This window comes from Falco punctatus (genome assembly GCF_963210335.1).
Source record: "Falco punctatus genome assembly, chromosome: 4".
NCBI classification, from domain to species: Eukaryota; Metazoa; Chordata; class Aves; order Falconiformes; family Falconidae; genus Falco; species Falco punctatus.
The window spans coordinates 116,479,918-116,500,952 of NC_137583.1; the positions used below are offsets into that span (position 1 = coordinate 116,479,918).

A 21,035-nucleotide genomic window follows, 5' to 3' on the forward strand; every position below is an offset into this window, starting at 1 on the left:
TGGAGAATTCACTTAGAATGAAAATACTACTTCTTTATACTTGACAGATGTTTGAGGATTTTGAACACCTGCTGAAGTCAAACCCAGGCCAAGCTGGGACCGGCCTCGTCTTCCTCGTAACCCCCTCCCCCGCGCTGGGAGGCCCAACTCCCCCAGGCCCAGCTCCCGCAGCCTCCCCTCACAGGGCTGGTGCTCCTGCCCCCGGGCCAGCCCGGCATCTCCCTGCCGACCTCACACGGACTGGGCAAGATCTCCTGGGCTGGGCGGGCAAACACCGGGCCCCGGGCTCGAGACACAGCTCAGCAAGCCCTGCGGAGGGGTGGGCACTCACTGCCCCCAGTGCCCTGGCACTGCTGCCCTCCATACAGCCCAGGCCGCTGCGGGCCGCCCCAGCTGCCAGCTCACGGTGGCTCCTGCTGAGCTCGCTCTCTGCCTGGGCCGCTCCCCAGCCACGCCGTCCCACCGGGGATCACCACAAGGAGATCTCCCCTCCCAGGCCAGGGCTCTGCAGTTGTCCTTGCTGAACTGCCTACGGTGCCTGCTGGCCACCCCTGTCTGACGTGATGTCAACAGCGATGAGAAACCTCACACCTCCGGGTCTAGCTCAGGAGTGTGGGGAAAGGGGCAATCCCAAACTTGACCTTTCCAACAAACAAACAGGTAAGCAAACAAATGCTCTAAGCTCTGGTTTGACTTGCACTGGGTGGAGTTACCAGAAACCCTAGTATTATAGGCCAACAGAAGCCGCAAGGACAAAATGAAAAAAAAATAAATCCAACCATCTCTCAAATCTCTCTTATAAGTCTGATTTCCCCATACACATTCTCTTGTTCTCTTCTCTTGCTAGAAAACAAAGTTAGAACAACATCCAGAACATCGTACATGGAGCTGATATCCGGACGTTTTTCCCCTCTCACATTATGTACCTCATAGCATAACTGGCCCACGGGATTCAAAATACCCAAACCCAAAAGACTGGAAACTTCTCATCCTGTTGCCTGCACCATCAGAGTCTTTTGGAATAAAACCACTGACAAGATAATACATTATCAGACCACAATTTACATACTTAAGGCTTTGGGTATCACTTTTCCATTCTGCTTCTTGGTGAGCCAATATGGATTTCAAATCTTGAGTCTTCTCCGCTCTGAACCGTGACTCCCTCTTTTCATCTCCCAATTCTCTTACTTCGAGTGAGAGAGCTGTATACCGATTTGTCCCACGTTCTAGTCTCTGTTCATATTCAAGAAGTATGTTTTGCAGTTTCAACAAAGTAGCAGAATCTGGTTTGAGACAGAAAAGACACAAAGCTGCACAAATACTGCCCAATGTATAAGCTGTTCAATGCTTTGCTGCATTAGGTGCAGGTGGCAGGTCTCGGTAGTGGGAAGGTCCCTGTGAGAAGGAGCCAGGGGTCGTCCCGTGCTGGACATGGACGGTTTCGATGGACCCACCGCAGGGCACAGCTGAGCCTCTCAGCCGTGCTGGCAGCTCCTCAGGAAAAACAAACGTAGGAAAGGGCGAAACCACCACACGGGCAGAGAAGGGGAAAAGCATGTGAAAACCAGCCCCGCAAACGAACACCCAGGTCAGCGAAGGAGGAGGGAGAGGTGCTGCTCCAGGTGCCAGAGCAGAGATTCCCCTGCAGCCCCTGAGAGAACCATGCTGGAGCAGATACCCACAGCGCAGTGCTGCGGAGGACCCCGTGCCAGAGCAGGCGGATCCTTCCCGAAGGACCTGCGACCCATGGAGGGCCCAGGCTGGAGGAGTTTTTCCCCAAAGGACTGCAGCCTGGGGGAGGACTCACACTGGAGCAGGGAAAAGGGACGAGGAAGGAGCAGCAGAGAGAAACTGCTACGTCCCGACTGCAGACCGCAGCCTCCCTGTGCTGCCTGGGGAGGAGCGCAGCAGAGCTTGAGCAGGGGGGGTGCCGACGTGTCCTTCTCAGGTTTTGGGTCTTTGTTTCTCACTATCCAAATGTATTTTAATCGGTGGAGTCTGTTTGGCCAGTGACAGTCACTGGGAAGTGACAGCCCTGCCTTCACAGTGACCCACAAGCTTTTTCACCCCGTTTTGTCAAGGAGGGGCAGTGGCAGCACTGGGCGGGGAGTTTGGCCTTCGGCCAAGGTTAACACTTGCCTGATGAAATTTTAGCATAGTTTAAGAGCCCTAGTAAGCGATGCTTATGTTTATATAATGCCGTGTGCATATATGCAAGCATCTTATGACAGTTGAAATTTGTTATATATATGTACTTATTATTTTTAAGCAAAGCCATTATTTTGCTGTACTCTTTCTCATTAGCTGTTGAGGGGTGTGCTGGTTGTGGCTGGGATAGTGTTAATTTTCTTCACAGTCGCTGGTACGGGGCCATGTTTTACAGTTGTGCCGCAGACAGGGTTGGTAGCACGGGGATGTGTTCCTTATGGCCCAGCAGCGCTCACACAGAGCCAAGGCCTTTTCTGCTCCTCACCCCACCCCACCAGCCAGCAGGCTGGGGGTACGCAAGGAGCCGGGCCGGGACACAGCTGGGACAGCTGACCCCAGCTGACCCAAGGGATGTGCCATGCCACGCGGCATCATGCTCAGCATATAAAGCTGGGGGAGGACGAAGGAAGGGAGGGACATCCAGAGTGATGGCACTTTGTCTTCCCAAGTATTTGTTATGCGTGACGGAGCCCTGCTGTCCTGGAGATGGCTGAACACCCGCCTGCCCATGGGACGTGCTGGATGAATTCCTTGCTTTGCTTTGCTTGCGTGCGTGGCTTTTGCTATTAAACTGTTTTCATGCCGACCCATGAGTTTTCTTACTTTTCCCTTTCTGATGCTCTCCCCCACCCCACTGGGGTGGAACAAGTGAGTGGCTGTGTGGTGCTTAGGTGTTTAGGTGTGGCTGGGCTTAAACCACATCAAGGGGATATAAAGAAGAAAAAGCTCTTGCTGACTTTTGATGACCGCATTAGAAGGAGCTGAACTGTACTTTGCAAGAAACTGCTTCTCCAGCTCTGACTAGACAGAGAACCAATGATAACGTAAGGCACTTGGCTGGTAATACAGGCAACATCTCAGGTCAGGTGACAGTTTCACAGCTTTTGAGGGGGATCTCTAATCATAAAGAGATACTATATCGAAATATGAAACTAAAATACTTAGGAATGCATACAAAGAAACCATGTTTTAAGGGGAACTTGTAACAGCTGAAGACGGTGACTTGAAAACATACCTGTATGATCCACACGAAGCTGTTCTAACAGCAGCATAGCCTCCTTGTAGGTTGAAGTTCGTAATTCCACATCCTCTGAAGTTGGGTCAGATGAGCAAGTTAAACCAGGGTCATCAGTTACTTCCATTGGTATGCTGACCTACAAAAAATACAGTACTTTCTGTAATTCCACTGTCTAGTATTACAGACCATTCCAAATGCATGAATGATTCATTCTCTCCTTCACAGCCCACAGATTTGTCTCAAATACAATAAAGCTGCATACCAGCAGCAATTTGTACATCTGGTTGATCACTACATAAACACTGCTCCCATCTAAGTGATTAAAAGTTGATAGAAACTGTTTATCAAGAACTTCGTTTTACAGTACCTTGTTCTTTTCACTCCTGGTTGTTGCTGCAGGTCTAGAAAACAGAAATATATTTCAGTACTGAAATGCTTACTTTGCATTATGAATAATACCTACAGTTGCTTTGAAAACTTAATTGCAGAACTGAATTAAACTAAAATCTGGTATAGTAACTTTGCTAGATATAGTTCAAGACTGAAACAATTATTGTGTGCTATTAATGTCTACTGGAAGGCTAATTTTTCCGCAAGATATTAAGCAAATAGTTGAAATAACTGTTCCCTAAACTTCACGCAAAGTGACAGAAATCTTACAGCTACAGACATGTAGCTATACGCTTACGTGCATTCCCTGTTTAATACCAGGGGTTTAGCTCTCTTCAGTACCGAGAATCCTTCTCCTACAGGTCAAAGAACTGTAATTTTGGATTCTCTGGTGTCCTGGGTCTGGCTGGGATGCAGTTTATTTTCTTCACAGCAGCCCACACAGGGCTGTGTGTTAGATTTCTGACCAAAACAGTGTTGATAACACACCAGATTTTTAGCTAGGGCTGAACAGTGTCAACAACTTCTCTTTCTCACTTTGCCACAACCCACACAAGTAAGTTCAGGGTGGGCAAGAAGTCAGGAGGGTACACAGCTGCAAGAGAAAAGGTGGAGCGGGGAGCAGGGCAAAAAATCCTGCGATACCTGCAGTGAAAGAGTGATGTTGCTTTTCTGTAAGTCTCTCCTCGCCCTTTTTAAACACATAAAATACTTCTATGCCTGTGCACACACTCATGTAATTAATCAGAATTTGTGCACAGTGACCTTATTAACTTGGCCAGCATGCTCAAAGCACTCTAAACAAAAGCGAAGTGTTTGTCAACACAAAGTGCACCAGGTAGTGTGGTCACAAGAAAGAACAAGAATCTTCATATGCATCAGGTTTACAAAAAGCCTCAACACACAACAAAACCTCAAACTTGCCTCTAGCTCTTAGGTCAATTTACATCATTAAGTAAGTTTTGTTTTCAGCATTCCTTTTATGCATACCTTCCTTCATCCTCAGATGTTTCACTGGAAGTGCTATCATCCCGTACTTGACCATGATTGCCACTGGAAGAGCTCATCTGCTGATGAGCCTTCTGCTTTGAAGGCTGCCTTCTACTTTTCTTTGCAACTTTGGCATTCAGGGCAATTTTACTGCATTACACAGAAAGGGGAAAAAAAATAAATCACCAAGTGAGTAGGCTTACAAAAAATATTTCTGTGAAACAGACATAAGATGATGTCCAGAAACGACTGAGACAAAAAATATCTACTATAAAAACACAGACTTGACTGCAAAGATCGTGGAAGATACCCAAGTACTTAAAAAACCTGCCCCTAGGAGTGAGGGGGACACGTGGAATCTGAGCTAGAGCCAGGTTAAGCTGGAATACCTATAATATCCATGTTACAGAGAGCATCTAGAGCAGAGATTCCTTTGAAGGACAGACAGGAAAAAACTCCTGCTTTAGGTTTACATAAAAATACGTGTGCCTTCTTTAGACTTTTGAGATTCGTTTGGTAATACCATCTTTTCCCCTCTCCCGACAAAGGGCATATTAACTTAATGAAAAGGAAAACACCAACTGCACGGAGATCACTAAAATCACCTAGAAAAGGGAGTAGTAGCAAACCCCAAGTTCCTACTTTTCTTTTCTAGGTGGCCATTTCCTACAAAAATAACTGCTTTTTCCAGTCTTCAGTTCTGGTTTTGAAGATGCATTTTGCCTCAGTATTGACAAGGAAATCACAGGAATTTGGGTGGGGGTTTTATTTTTTATTTCCTTTTCTTTTTTTAGAGCAGGCAATAGATTTGAATATCGTGAGCGTTGTGTTTTCTAAAAAGACATTTTCTTCACTTTTTGAGAAGCAGTGGACTACTCACTATGGCTTTCACCACTGAGGAAACTACTTCACCTACCACAGTATTAGAAAACCTAAGACACTTACATAGTACTACAAATAAGAACTAGAGATTATTTCCTTAGCTTACCATTTCATTGGCATTTTAATCAATTTTGAGCTCTCCTCAGATGAAAAATTCTTTTTGTCTTTTTCTTCTATAGTGTTTTCATTCTCCATTTTCAAACAGTCATTCTTCCTTACAGTAATCTTTTGTTTCATTTGCCGATTAGTGATGTTGTCTGATGGTATATTTAATTTACCAAGACATTCCTGTTTCGCCACCGCCTGCACTTTTGAAATTATTCGTTTGCTTTTTTCCTTCTCAACCTATAAAAAGAAAGTTAAGCTTCATGTATTTCTTAGTATTTCTAAAAGACAGAAACACCACATCCAAGATTGATTAATTCAGGGTTTACCCCTGAAATAATATAACATTAGAGAAGCCTTTTCACAAAATTACACTACAAAGAGTATCATGTCATTGAAAGTGCTTTGAATTCACTCATGATTAAAGATAACAAGAATACAGCCCTTCAAAAGAAAACAATAGTGTCTCTTAAAACATGAGAACAACAAAAAAGTGAAAGCATTACTGATGGACAAAGAGTTAGGAGGACTGCACAATGTCAGTTGTAACACCACCAGAAAAGAATATCAAGTGGAACTGTGCTGGGCTCCTGCTCCCTGAACAAGGGGAGAAAAGAAAAAAAAAGATCCCAAACCCACAAACACAACTGGTTTCACAGGAAAGAGGAATTTTAGTGAAAGGCAATGAAGACACACCACGCAGATATCACAGCACATGAATTATTAGTCAAGACCCTGTTCAGAAGCTATTTTCATTCTTTGATTCAGAATCAGAACCGATAGAGTTCTGTGGATTTCTTCTTAAGGCAATGTAGTGATAACTACTTGCACTGGAACCGAGTGCCACCTGCTGTTAAACTGGAGCAATAATGCATTCCGTTTTCCAAAAATGGGGAAAAAGACAGCTCTCCACTGCTGTCTTTGTTCACAAGTAACATTTCCATTAGAACAAACCCCAACTTGTAGGAAGCATCCTCCTTTAATGATGAATAGCTAAAGTGAACAGGACCGTTGATCCAGAGCGAGATTAAAGAATAAAGAGTAGCAGGTGAACTACCTCTTCTGGCAGCTGTACCTTCTTTCTCCAAAGCCAGGAATACTATTTGCAGCATTCCTACCTTACCCGTAAATCTTCCCATATCTTGGTTTAGTTCTTCATCAAGATTCCTTTTCAGCATGACGTATGATTGCTGAGCATTTGCAAAAAGACTTTCCATTTCTGCTTCTCCTATTTTGTTGTCGATAAAGCAGTCCCTGGGAAAGTCATCACTAAATCCAGAGTCTTTTCCAAGTTCCCTCTCTGTTACAAAAAGTGCATTTTCACCACGTGGAGAAACTGTCTTATTGTAGGAATAATATTAGAAATGTCATCCAAAAGACTGGGTTTTAAGCTGTATCTCAGGGATTATTCAGGACCTCCCACTACGTTTCTACTACTTCCATTTGCTAGAGGCACCTTTGTATCATTGATATTATTTGTGCAATCTCCTTCACCTGTACTCCAGGTATCTTCCATGTTTGCATTTCAGTTATCTTGATCAGGAAGGACACCAAGACTCGGATTACAGTTTCCATTTTGGGTACTTTTCCACCTAGCATAAGTTTAATGTCTCCAAATTCACCTTTACTTTCTAAGCTGTTACTTGATTCTGTTGCATGAGATGAAACAGCATGAGAACTCTTCAGCTCAGCACTGAAGCCATCTTCTGACATTTCTTCCACAAGGGAAGGAGTTTTCCCAGTTTCATTAATTTCACCAAGCAGCTGCTTTAGTTCTGCTGTAACGTTTTTAAAACTTGTTTTCAATTCCCTCTTCTCATTTTCAACCCACATTCTTGCATCTCTTTCTTTCCAAGGTTTTGGACTTAGAACTGCTTGTCAGCACTGTGCAATTCCTCATTTTCTGCTGTGAAATTTCTGATGTGAAAATTTCTGCCTTATCAGTGTGATTTTCATGTGCTGTTTTTTCTATCAAGTTGATAGTTTCTAAAATATATTTATCCTTAAGTAAACAGGTACAGACAGAAAGATTATCAAGAAAAATTACTACAGTTAATCTATGCAATTGCTGTTGCAAACTCATCCTATAATAGAAATAAGGCATTTTGAAAGCCTTTTTCATTACAAAAATCAAGGGACACTAAATGAAAGGTTCACTGCACACCATCTTCTTAACAAGAGAAGGACTCAGAGACAGCAGTTTCTTGGGTTAGGTTTGCCTAGGCATTAGGGTTGCTTTTACCTTTTAGCCTGCTTGCTTGCTGTAACTGCTGGCATTTGTCACAGAGCATGTTTATTTTTCATGTTTTATTGCTTTAATACCGTTTTTCATTAAAACTGCCAACATTTTTCTCACCCACCCTCCTCCCTCCATCGCGCTCTACCGTCTGGCATTGTACAGTCCCCGGCCACCTAAGCTAACCCAACGGGAATGAACATGACAAGCTTCTTACCATTCACCACACGGAGAACTGGCTAAGGGAGGATTATTTCTTCACCCAAGCTTCAGAAATAATAAATTCCACTCCAAGGTGCAAAGGAAAGGATTTATTAGGGAGACCTGCCTGCTCCTGCCCTCATCCCAGGAATCAGGAACCCAAGCTCGCAGGAAAACCGCACCATGCCTTAACCCTACCCAGCCCCCTCAAGTCCCTGTCCCCACGCTCTGTTTCTCAACAGCTCCGACTGCTTCTGCCCCGTGTCACAGTCCTGCCCACACGCCCCTTCCCCTCGTGGTGCCTTCTGAACAGGGCCTGCAGCCTTGGTGTCCCAGCGGGCTGAGACCGTCACGCTCCTCTCTTGTCAGCCAGGCCCTGTTCTCCCGCGGCAAAGACCCCTCCGCTCACAAGAGGGAAGGAGCACCTCAGCCAGACACCACCTGTCTCACCCTCCCCCTTCCCAAGCTCACTGGCCAACTACTACCACCTTGCAACAGGCTTAAGTCCTGCGCTTTGCCTGCTAGAATTAGGCACGTCCCTCTCTCGTGATGCCCGGCTGTGGGGTGGAAATCATTTGCTACGCTGTCCCTTCGGGTGTTCCAGAGGACGCCAGACCCCGCTGTGCAGCCCTGCCCCGCATGCCCAACACAAGCAGGACGGCTGCCTTATTCCCCTCTAGGATACCCTCTGAGAAAACCCTTTTCAAACACTTCACGTGGCCAAACAAGAGCACATTTTGCAGAGGCTGGGGAAGCCTCAGAAAGGTCACCACATTTCAAGGCGTTCTCTTTGACCTTTGTCTTACGAAAGAGGAAGACCGGCGTGTTTCATCAAACAGATCAGCACATTATAGACAAATCTCCCTCTTCACTTGAACGTGCATTTTGCACAGGCAATAAAACCCACATTTGGCTGCACTGTTTCTCAGAAGTGCACAAGAGGAAAAACACCGCTCAAAATTTAAGCAAACCAACTGAAAACAAATCAGTGTAACAGCAAGCATCCGACATAGTGACAAGGATTTTACCCCACCATAAGAAGACTGTATCCAACTTTACTTCAGACTGTAAACACAGCCTTCACCTACAGGACGTCCCTTCTGCATTATTCACCGACCGGTACGTTTTCTTTACCTTAGTGTATAATACAGCCTACTGAATCAGACTGCAATCCAAAATACTTGGGTTTACATACCTGCACCCCATAATATTCAATGCCACCATTCATGTCTTCTTTTTCAGCTGATGATGACATATGAAAGGTAGATCCCGAGTTCTCACCTGCAGTGAAAAACCACACATTTTTATAAACAGCATGACTTCATATTACTTATTTACACCTAGAGTGCATCTTGAATCACCCTACTTGTGACAAAAATCTTAACACAAAATAAAAAAAATACTACATTCAGGACTGACCATTTAGTAAAGGAGAAATCCTTCAGATGGGAGTTCTACGCCAACAGCAAAAACTTCCCTGCCATTCTACACTCCAGATGCTCAAGAGACAGCGTCACAAACTACAGGCAGAAGCCCTTCACAACAAACCCTGAACTTTCAGTCACATTTTAGCTCCTAGGCAAAGCGTAACAGTAAGGTATCAAAAATTAAGACGGGGGGAAAAGTGCTTGGCCAGATCATAGCTTTCTTCTGCTACGTTATCATCCAAGAATGTCCAGGTGTTCAGACAGGTCAGCCCTAAACCACATACACTTTCAGCACTATGCACAAGAACCCGAACCCAAAGAGATACAAACACATCCAAAGGGCACACGTAACGCAAACAAGGTAACTTCCTTTACAACTTGCCAGCAAGCGCCGTGACAGCTGGTGTTAATTAACAAATACTAAGCACTTCATTGCTATAGCGCACACCCACACCGTAAGTGCATTCCTAAGGCAGACATCGATAAAAGCTCACTTCAGCCTATACGTGTTTACAGACAAACATTTAGTCCACCAGGAAGTTACCAGTGTTGTGCTCCCCTGAAACAATCCGTGAGCGCGCTCCGTGTCTGTCTGCAGCTGGAAGCAACACACCAGGTGATCCTTCTTCCGGACTTTCAGAATCCGTCTGTAGAGCATAAAACACGGGCATGAGCATCGGTACAAATTCTCAACTCATTTCTACACAAAATGTTCCTGCTAAGCCAACTTGCACAGCATGCAATCACAAAAGCCTTTGATCAGCCCCTTGGAAAGGGCACGTCAAGACACAGTATATTGGAAAATCACAGCAGACTTGTGTGTTTTCAGATCTTAGGCAAAAACCTCACAACTCATCTAAACTAGTCTGTCACGCTGGCAAACTGCACAGCCGCAAGGGAGAATTAACACGGTAACTCGAGCTGTGGGTTGCCAACCCGTAACTGCAGGTCTGGGGGGGACCCAACTTTCAGACTGAACTGGTACCCGATACTCAAATTTGTGCTGATGTTCCCCAGGCACATGTCCTGCAGTGGGAAGCGAACACATTGCTACTCCCAGTTGCAAGGGTTGAACAAAGACAAGCAAGACAAAGCTTACAGAAACCAAGGCTACAAAAAAAACCAAAAACAACACAGCAGCATTTTAGCCTTGTATTTTTAAGAAGCGGGTGGGGAAGAGTTCCTTCTTCCTCACAAGAAAAGTCAGAGGGCGTAAGCTACAGACTCTGCTCGTTTTCTTCTAACCCATTCCCACAGACAGGAAGAACTAAAAGGGCAAACACAGCCAGCACGTGTGGTATCTCTGTTGAACATTACTTTCAAAAAGGGCCAAAACGGTAGAAAGGCTCTTTCCCAAAGCAGCTCATCATCTAGGCTGCAGACCCTAAGGGCAACCACTGAACACGTCAGCGGAATAGAGTTGTGTGGTGAAAAAGCAACAATCCCGCCAGCCCCGCTGAGGAGCTCAGACTATTTTAAGCAGCAAGAAACTTCACTGCCGCAATACTGTACCAGAAACCCAACTCCAAGGGCCAGCTGCCATGAGACCCAAATCATTAGCTCGACCTACCTTCATCCCAAGCCTCGCTGAACAGCTAGCACACAGCACAAGTATTTCAAGGGCCCCCAGTTACAAACATACAGCAGAACCAGGAGAAGGGGAAATAAGCCTCAGCCGCGGCAGGGCCCAAGCTCCGAGTGCTTCTGGATCTCGCTCCCCACCCCCGCCCCACTGGGAACCCCGGTGTCCTTCACGGGAAATACCTCAGAATCCCAGGGAGATTCAGCATCTTCCTCTTCCTCTGCTCCCACCGCAGTCAGGGCACCTACAAAGGCAGTAAGAGGTGAGACACTGAGCCCTTCTATTTCACTCTGCTTTTCCCCAGCACCCCTGCACCCAAAAGATGCACAGCGGCTCTGTTGCTGAGGACAAACTAAGGAGTGAGTGTTGAATTCAAGGGTTTCTTCACACCCAGCACACAACATCATGGTACTTCCTTTGGATTGCCACCTCTCCAGCAGAAGATGGCTATGCACAACAGCTGACACAGCTACAAGCAGCACTGAAGACGTGTTTGGGTCACACTCAGGAAAAGGCTCCAGCACGCTGCAGCCCTGTGGCATACAGAGTTTAGGTCACCTGTTCTCCAGTCCACAGCTCCAGAAATTGCCACTGACTACCACCATCCACTGTACAAGAAGTACCATAGAAACACCACCCGACACATCTTCACGCTAAAATCACCAAGAAACAATGCTCCTTTTGTAGCACTACCAGAAAAGACCTTCCTTGACTAGCAGTTTTTACCCTGCACCTTCCCAGAAGGTAGACACCTAAGCATTGCCATTGAAAGGAGGAGAGGCTCACAGCCCAAAATCTCACCCCAAACACACAACTTGTCTCTATCTCAGGGGGCTAACATCCGAATCTCTTCTCTACTAGGCACACGCAAGGCTCAGTCTCAGTAGGTTCCTGGCCAGATTAAACTATCTTCATTTCTCTCTTTTAAGCTAGTCCGTTAGGTAAAACTGATTCAGGATTCGCTCTTGTGGAGACATGCACACAAAAAATGGGAAAGGAGCTAGAGACCAGTGAGGGCACCCGTCCTAGCAGAGGGGAACTGCTGGTTCCAGCCTCAGCTAGGACTACTCACACTGTGCCAAATGCAGGCTTATGGTAAAATGCACCGACAGAAGAGCATGTATAGGCACAACACCTGGAATACAGCAGGTTCTGCCAGGCCCGCTCTGTAGCATTTGATCAGCAGCTACACACGCTCTGGTAACATCTACCACACCACTCTACTCTCTGGAGACAGACAGTGGAAAGTGTGCCTTCTCCTCCTGCTCCAAGACCTGAGGTGAGTACCAGAGTGCTCAGCCCTGACTGACATGGCAATGCTTTCAAGCACACTCAAGCGTGGCACTGGAGAGACTTTCTACGTTTTAAAACTGGACAAGGTGAGGCACTGGAACAGAACAGCTTTCTCTCAGATCGACTCAAATCTTTCCCAGGCTTCAGCCAAGAGCAATCACAACTTTTCAGTCTGACAGTACGGGCCAGAAAGGGGAATACCACTGTCACACCCAAGACTCTCTAATCCTCCTCTTTTTCAACTGTGCATTTTGTTCTGATCGCTTCAGGGAGAACACAGCAACAAAACCAAGAATGACACGTGCTCCATGTAGCATCATTTGGAATCCAAGGCCACAATTTGTTCTTCAGGAACGAACGAAAAGGAACAAAAGCTACTTTCCTCCTTGCCAATGCCCACTAGGGTTCACAGGCAAGGGAAAAACTTACTGTTTCAGAAGTCAATCACCATTTCAGTTCATTTACTGTGCATTAATATTTATAGAGGAAGAACTGGGATCAGTATTCACTAACTCACTTCTCTCACCAGTGTTGTCTTTGGAAGCACTGTGGACTTGATGGCTATCATTACAAATAGAGTTTTTCACACCCTCAACAACTGCAGTTTGTAGCCCTTCACCAGTGTCTTCCTTTTCCTGCTCCTTCTCCTCTTCTTCCTGTTCAGGTGATTTTTCCTAAAAGAGATTGACCAAACAGCTGGAAATAGCAGAAACAAGCACCTTCTTAGCCACCCATTGACAACTTTAAAAATGCTTCTCCTGTGTAAGACAACAGGGAAACTTTGTTGAGCTTTGTTTTACAAGGCCTTCAGTTTTTCCATGGGAATCTCTGAGGAGACAGCAATGACATTAGCCCTAAGTCATTAGCCCTGGCTCTGCAAAGCTCCAGAGAAGCAATTCTTCATGTCAGCCTAACTCTAGCTTTCATTTCAGTTACATTGTTTTGGAACATGCTCCTTTTCCTCTACTTTGCTCCAGGAAAATCACTAACTTCCTGCTCTCAATCTTACTCAAACTTTTTCGTTCCTCATTTTCAGCCATCACACCAGGCATTTTACTAAATGGCAATAAATCTTGACAGATAAAAACTGTACATACAACTGAGAAAAAAATTAATTTATTTCAGAAAAACTATACTGCCTATTTGTTTTCCTGCAAAACCACTGCAACCAATAAAAAAATATTGAAAATACTGCCCAATATTATTCTTATACCTAAGAAACTGCTTTGGTTAGGAGTAAAGGCATTTTCTATTATAAAAAAAGGATGATCAAAAGATGGATATACGTGAAATATCAACAGAAATCCAGTTTACCTTTTCGTTCTTACCTTTATTCCCCTTAGAAAATACCTTTGTGATTGAATCATCCTTATATAACTTACTTTGGTGCCTGAGTGAAATGCTGCTCTTACATTTTCTTCATGCCTATTCAAGCACAAGTGTTCACTTTCTTGTTTCGGTGCTTCACAGACTTTATTATCTACTTCACATTGCTCTTCTTCTGTATCTTCATCATCCACATGTTCAAGACAGACAGAGTTTGGTCTTTGACTTTCAAGCCTTGGGTTTTTTCCTGCTGACAAAGAACTATTATCACTTTCAAAGCCATTACTGAAGCTTGACTTTTTCTCCTTAAGACCACAACTATCTGAGAGAAGCCGAGGTGTCTCTTTTTTCCAGTTTGTCATCTTAGATTCTGCAAAAAGGGAGTCATCATTTCTGTGAAACTTCGCCTGAATCATGCTTTTCTTGTTCCAACTTTCTGGTTTATCTTGCAAATTATTTAGATTTTGACAGACAGTTTGCTTTGGTACTGACTTGCAAGATACTTCATTATTCACCGTCTTCGGAGACATGGCAGTTATGTCAAAACAACAAAAGGAGTTATGTAAATGGCAACAGGTATGTTACCAGATTAATGGAGTAATCTGGGAATGTCTGGAAAAGGAACCAAGTCAAGGATGGGCAGGATGGAGGAAGGACTTGGCCAGGGACAAAGGCTTAGGAGGGGATTAATACCTTCATTTTAACAGCATGACTTATTTTTTCTGAAATGCCTAAGTGCTGTGTTTTCAAAATGCTACTTTTCTCATTTACTATAGGAAAAGAATTGTTTAAAAAACTACTTAGCAAATCTACTTTTATATATTAGTATACTATGCAATCTTTTCCAAATAGCTTACTGTTTTTCCTGAACTGCTGGGAAACATTCATTAACAATGTCAAATTTGGCTTCTGCAGCTTCTGTAAATAAATGATTATTTTCTTTTAGAACACTAACGACAACAACAAATCCTTTGGTCACATCAAACCTTGAACACTAAATGTAATCAGGCTGTCCTTTTGATAGTGGTCAGGTGCTGGCTCCATCCTATACTTCTAACTACAAAAACACTCCTCACATATGCAATTCAGTGAGTATTTCACCCCCAAAATACCATGCAGGCACCCTTCTGAAAATTGTTTCCAAAACTATGGTTACATGCATAGCAGTTTTAAAAATCTGGGTTTAATATTTGTAGTACTTCAGTAAAATTCAGTTATATTTAAGATCGCAGCTTCTGGATGATTACTTGCAATTGTGCACAAGGGAAGTAACTGTTAAGAACCCTAGGTTTAATGCATTAATTAGTCCCTGCAAGTACACTTACCAGAATATCCTGAAATTTCAAAAACATGCCAAAAAATGCATAATTTATATTTAAATCAGTGCAAGAAAATGAAATCATGTTAAAACTAAACATGCTTGCACCTCCAGTATTACAGAGTAGGCTGAACTAGAACACTGGTTCCTCATTGCTGCAGAATCCCAGAGCAACAGAACAGATGTTCCAGACATCACTGCAGAAGTTAATAATTCTTCAGAACACTAGCAAAAAAAGCAGGCCTGAGAGCTTGTAGCTGACAAAAAGAATACTACCTAAGCATTCAAAAAAAAAGAAGAGGGAAAACATGCAGTGTGAGATTACGTGCAAGCACAGAATGCCATCTCAATAGAAGAAAAAACATGACCCATTTGAGTTACTCATCCACTGAGCACTCTTGAGTAACCTGATGAGGAGGAAAGGAGAACTAAGTGATGAAGGATTTCAGTACATCTTCGCTAAAAAGTGCCCTTTATCGGTTAGGATTCTATCTAAAAATTTACAGGAAACATTAACAGTGTTTGGGGAAGAACAGAACAGGTTATATTAGTAACTTATAAACTTAAAATCTGACTCAAATGACCAAGAACAAATAAAACTGTGGTGATTTATCTCGTCGCCTATTGCTCTTTTGCCTCAAACCACAAATCTGCTGCATGATCTGCCACAGCTACAAGGTCTTTTAGGAAAAACTCACAGCAGAAGAAAGGCTGGCAGGTCAGAGAGTGCTTCTAAGGAGAAAACAATATTGGCTAGAACTGTAGTTTCTTTCAATCCCCCAGAAAACTTGCCTTCAGATCACTTATTTCTATAGGACATTTACTGTAAATACACCATACCTTGGGAGTAAAATCGAGTTCTTCCTCAGAAGTATGCCAACTGACATCACTCCCCTCTTTCTCCAAGCTTCTTAAAAAGTAAAGCAAAATGAGTACTGTGTCTCTCCAGTCATTCCTCAGGTATGTGCTGGGTATGTTTAAAGTCTTACCTGATTGAGTCTCCTTGCGACAAGTCATCTATTGCTGTGCAAACACGAATTGACATGTTGAAATTAGATTTGGCATGCTAAAAATTAACCAGCACATACAAACATTTAACCTGGACAACTCTACATGTCATAACAGAATGAAACTTTGGGGAGTCAACTTAACGTAAGACAGCATGAATGAATGCATGCATTTCCAAACAACTGCTTTTTCAAGTCACACTGAATTGACAAAACAAAAAAGACCAGAGTTTTATCTCCTTTGAACTTTTATACCCAAAAGTTTAAGAACTACCTCTAAACTAAAAAAAGCCAGCATAGCATGAATATGCTGTGTTAATAAACAGTTAACAAAATACTGGTGCTTTAGCAAGACAGTAAATAAATGAACTGCTGAAGTACTCCTACTGCACACACAAGCACACACTGTTGACAGAGATTTTACTGGTTTATATACTATACTAGCTGGTGCTCTACCCACTTACAGGTTATCCTGAAAAGGTAAAAAACATCAAAAAGCATAACCAAGATCTAAAGCTTATCCTCACATAGAAGAATCCCCAGCAGTTCTCTACACTGCACCAAAAAGGGTATTCAACAGGCAAAACAGGCGTAACCAGGGCACTCTATACTACGCTCCAAGCTTTCATCCATGTTAAGACAGCAACTTGCACACAGGATCACAGGATAAATCAGGTCACAAGGGACCTCGGCAAGTCTCTCAGCCAACCGCCTCCTCAAAGCAGACTCAGCTCTGAGGTCAGATGAGGCTGCACAGGGCTTTAGCCAGTCTGATCTTGAACCATTCAAGGAGACTGCACAACCTCTCTGTTTTACTGTTCTCACCATGGTGAAGCTGCCCACATTCTGTTAGAAATTCTCTTGTTTCCATTTATGCCTCTTGTACCTTTGCTTCATGTGACACACCACTGGGAGGCACCTGTCTCTGTCTTCTCCATACACGTACTGGAAGCTGCTGCTGCTGGGTCCCCTTCAAAGTCATCTCTTCTCTACACTGAACAAGCCCAGTTCCCCCAGTCTCTCCCCAAAAGGCAAGTAGTCCTGCTCCTGGCAAAGTTTGATGGCCCTCCACTGAACTCGCTCACGGATGAAAGACCACTCTCTCTTGCACTGGGGGCTCAAAATTATACCCAGGGAGCTGGACACAACCCAGGGACTGCCAGGTAGCAGCGTACAATCCCCTTCCTCAGTCCCCTGGCTATGCTGCTCTTCATACAGCCCAGGACACCGTTAACCTTCTCAGCCGGCAGGGCACCCTGCTGGCTCATTCTCAGCTCGCTTTCTGCCAAGACCCTCTGGCTATTCCCAGCAAAGCAGCTCTCCAGCCAGGCAGCTCCAGCACGTGCTGTAGCAAATGGTTGTTCCTTTCCATGTGCAGGACTTGGCATCTGCCCTTGCTGAATTCTGTTAAGACAGGCCTGACAGTCCATTTACCCAGCTTGTCAAGATCCCTCCGAATGGCAGCGTGGCCCAGATGCACATGTTGCAAACTCAACGATAGCGCACTCTAGCACACCACTGATGTACTAAAGAAACCTGAACTCTAGGAATCCAGCCTGAAGAGTGCGAAAACCTCTCAATTACCAACAACTAAGATGAAATAAAAGGCCTCTTCAATTCCCAGGACAGAAAGGAAAAAAACAAATAGAGCCTCCACATCGTATCTATTTCAGCATTCCTCAAGTCCTCGATAATTAGTTCTCGTTAACTATCATCACAAAATGAAGTTGCTTATAAATAGAAGATTGGTGGCCTTCCATAAAGTTGTATGATGACAGCCAAACCTTAGACAAAATGTCTTAGACAAAATCATTAGAAGGAAAAGAAAACAAAGGGCATATCATGTTGAGTAAGTTATCTGAACTTTTGCTTTCCATGGATAGTAACTTTAAGCAATGATCAAAACCAGTTCCCATTCTCCTTTAAAAAGCAAGAGAGAAAGTTTATGAGCTAGTTTTCAGACAGATCTTGATGCCCTACTGTAGAAATGGGATCTAGAAAAGTAGTATCTAGGGATCACTTGTTTCTACTTTAATTGAAGTCCATTTTCATTGTGGAGTAACAGAAGAGCATATATATTTTTTTTAATATTATTTACTATCACTAATGACACAAAGCAATCACTCAATTCAGTAATAAAGGACCCGTGCAAAACACGCAAACAAAAAGTGCCCAAACCCTGCTCTCAAACCTGATTTATAAAACCAAAACCATCAGAATAGAGACCTCTAAGATAATAAACATCACAGGTGTGTTAGTATTTGTACATCACACAACATGTTCCATAGTTGAAATGCTACTGTATAGAATACCTTTCTTTGTTTTTCCTGTTCTTGATGTCTGGCTAGGAGATTGTGGCATTCCTATATCCATTTAGGGAAAGGCGTGTCAAGGACAGACCAAACAAGGGCACCAGAATAAATGTGAATTCCCAGAAATTTGGAAAACCTAACCAGTACATTAACAAAGCTATAGCAATGGGAGAATGTACTGTGACCATCAGCCTACTCTACAGTTACAAGAAGTAGAAGCCAAACCTATCACAACCTACAGAACTCTACTCTTAAGGGACAGTGTCAAACAGTGTAACTTAATTTACTTGCTCCATTGTAGAATACCTATATTCCAATATTTTGAAACACTGAAACAGATTCTTGGCAGTTTACTGTACTGCCAACTTTGAACTTCTCTCAGCTTGAATAGTCCTTGCCCAGCACTGACTGCCGATGCAATTCCTTCATATTTGTAGAGTGTTTTATACGTACGGCACACTTAAAATCCCTCCGTCTAAGCATCCCAAAAATCTGTAGGTGCCAACAAACTTTGGAGATACACTAGCCAGTTGTGTCAGATGGTGCCTGATGCAAACACAGCCCCCTCCTACCTCAGTCTGAAGGTAAAAGCCCTGCATATATTGATTTGACCATGCTGAACTGTTCACATAGAGAAGCTACGCCACCAGCCAGAACGCAGGCTTGACAAGCAGTCAGAGTGAATACCCTGTTCCCCCAGGGCTATAGGGCAGGCCACAACTGGACCAAAACGGGTGCACTGACTGGTGTGAGTGTCATGCATGTGTGCTTGTGTGTGTATGCGTTGTGTTGTGGAACAGAAGCTTTAGAATATAAATCACCATCCACCTGCTCTACCCATCCTACTTAGTAAAATTTTATTTTTTATATCAATGAATGGTGTGGTTCTGTTATTGCAGCTACCCAACACCAAATGTCTGTGTGACAAGGCCATAACATTTGCCTCAGAGCAACAGGGAGTCCCGCTTATATTGATGTTACCACAAATACATGGAATGGATGTGGCAAGAGGACTCCTATCAAAAATACACATGTAAGAGTTAAAAAAAGGACCTCAAGATTGTTTCTCATTCCTTCTCCATTTCTCAGTTTTCTTAAAAGGCGATACAGCAGATATAACGCACACTGAAGCACTCGTTTCTTTTCCAAGAGCTCTATGATGAAAAACCAATGGTTTCTGTAGGAACAATACACCAATATGCAGTGCAGCAGCTAAAAAAAGCTGCCACTGAAGACATACTAGAAATCTGAACCCTTGCTTTTAGAAAAAATACATAATTACTTTTTGCCAAAGAAATTCCAACTTCAAATCTGAGAAGTCTGTCATTCAATATGCTAGAGGTGGAAGCCATTCATTTGGAGGTTTTTGCAAGTCTGTCTGTAATCAACAAAAAGGTTCATGTTCTGACAAAAAGTAAACACTCAAATAAGCATGAGCCAACTTCTTAAATATACTGACTTGCTCACTAGAGGCGAATATTTTGAACAATGTTCAACAAGTGCAAAAGTAGCAGCAAAAGGAGGAAGGACTACATTGAAAATCCCAGAAAAACAGGAATGAAGAGCAAGATTAAAACAAAGAATTCAAAGTGGGTATTCCGGCGTTGTCTCACGATCAGTTGAGCTTCTCCTCTAACAGGGGCTTCAAAGCTTTTACTGCAGCCTGTCAAAGGGACTCATGATGCAGGACCTGCGCTTTGTGTGTGCAAGCAAGAGACTGCAGAATCAATGCCACTAAGTGTTCCTTGCATGCTACTAATCCCTCTCACTCAACAGGCCGGGGTCATTTTCCAGGAGACTCAGCACAAGGAGAAAAAGATTCGTACTACTCAAGAAAAACAAGCCCTACTATAAACAGTTTGAGACCACAGCGCACTCTTTCTCCTCCCAAGTCCTTAACCCACATAAATATTCTCTTCACACTTACTATGCCTCTTCAAGTGAGGATTTCCCGTAACATTGTGGACTTATGCTACTAGTATTACTGTCTTCAAGGAACTGAGCAAATTACTTGGTTCAAGAACCCATATTTCCCTGAGGGCATATTAATTTTGGAATCACACAACAGTATTATTCTGCAAGCCACATATTTTAAAATAACCCAGGCCTGTCAGTCATCACAATGTGGTACCACAGCAATGATCTATGTGCACAGGAGGCAGCCACAGAGTGCTGTTTGGGTAAAAGCAACATTTTGTTGATTAAACTACCTGTACCAAGCCCTTTCCAAAAATAAAATAAAATATAAAAACCTCCGCATCTTCCTTCAGTCTATCAAGAAACTTTACACATCACTGACTAGATCAAAGTAACTAGTCCTAAGTCAAAGGAACAAAGTTTGGCTCTAAATTAAATTCCCCTATCTGGGAAAAGTGAACTCGGAAAAATATCTCATGTTTTGCTCATATTTCACAACATATTTAAAAAAGGAGTAATAAACTGTGTTTGAACACTGTCTGCTGCCCATTTGCCACAAAGTTCTGATGTAACACCCTTAAAAAAACCAGAAAGGATAGAACTTCCCACTGTAGGGCCTGAGATGTAAAGTACAAGAAGTTCGATCTATATTAAAAGATTAGTTTTCTAAGATTCCTCTAGGGCTATATGAGCTCATAAGCATAGACTGGATCTTAAAAATTAAGGAGTTGGGGTTTTTTTTTATTTTAAAATGAACTCACTGAAGGAGCTAATTTTTTGATAACAAGGCAATTCAATTGTTTTTCTGGATCTTCAATTGTTT

At 43.4% G+C, this 21,035-nt stretch overlaps 2 protein-coding genes across 2 annotated transcripts in view; both read right to left on the minus strand.

Annotated features, from left to right (window-relative positions):
• LOC308062179 (ankyrin repeat domain-containing protein 26-like) overlaps positions 1–21,035 on the minus strand; it is a 46,253-nt gene that overhangs the window by 17,754 nt on the left and 7,464 nt on the right. Inside the window, exons 5-13 of the mRNA XM_080383236.1 lie at positions 13,661–14,231; positions 11,222–11,332; positions 10,002–10,104; positions 9,226–9,311; positions 5,595–5,833; positions 4,607–4,756; positions 3,594–3,627; positions 3,224–3,362; positions 1,070–1,283 (exon numbers count right to left, since the gene is read on the minus strand). Coding sequence (XP_080239362.1) covers positions 1,070–1,283; positions 3,224–3,362; positions 3,594–3,627; positions 4,607–4,756; positions 5,595–5,833; positions 9,226–9,311; positions 10,002–10,104; positions 11,222–11,332; positions 13,661–14,231 — 1,647 coding nt within the window. The remainder of the gene's footprint in view (positions 1–1,069; positions 1,284–3,223; positions 3,363–3,593; positions 3,628–4,606; positions 4,757–5,594; positions 5,834–9,225; positions 9,312–10,001; positions 10,105–11,221; positions 11,333–13,660; positions 14,232–21,035) is intronic.
• LOC308062009 (uncharacterized protein) lies at positions 5,827–9,138 on the minus strand. Its single transcript, XM_080382826.1, is given in 5 exon segments — positions 5,827–7,118; positions 7,122–7,156; positions 7,159–7,462; positions 7,465–7,503; positions 7,506–9,138. Coding segments are annotated over 5 exon segments (708 nt in total). The 5' UTR covers positions 7,716–9,138; the 3' UTR covers positions 5,827–6,998.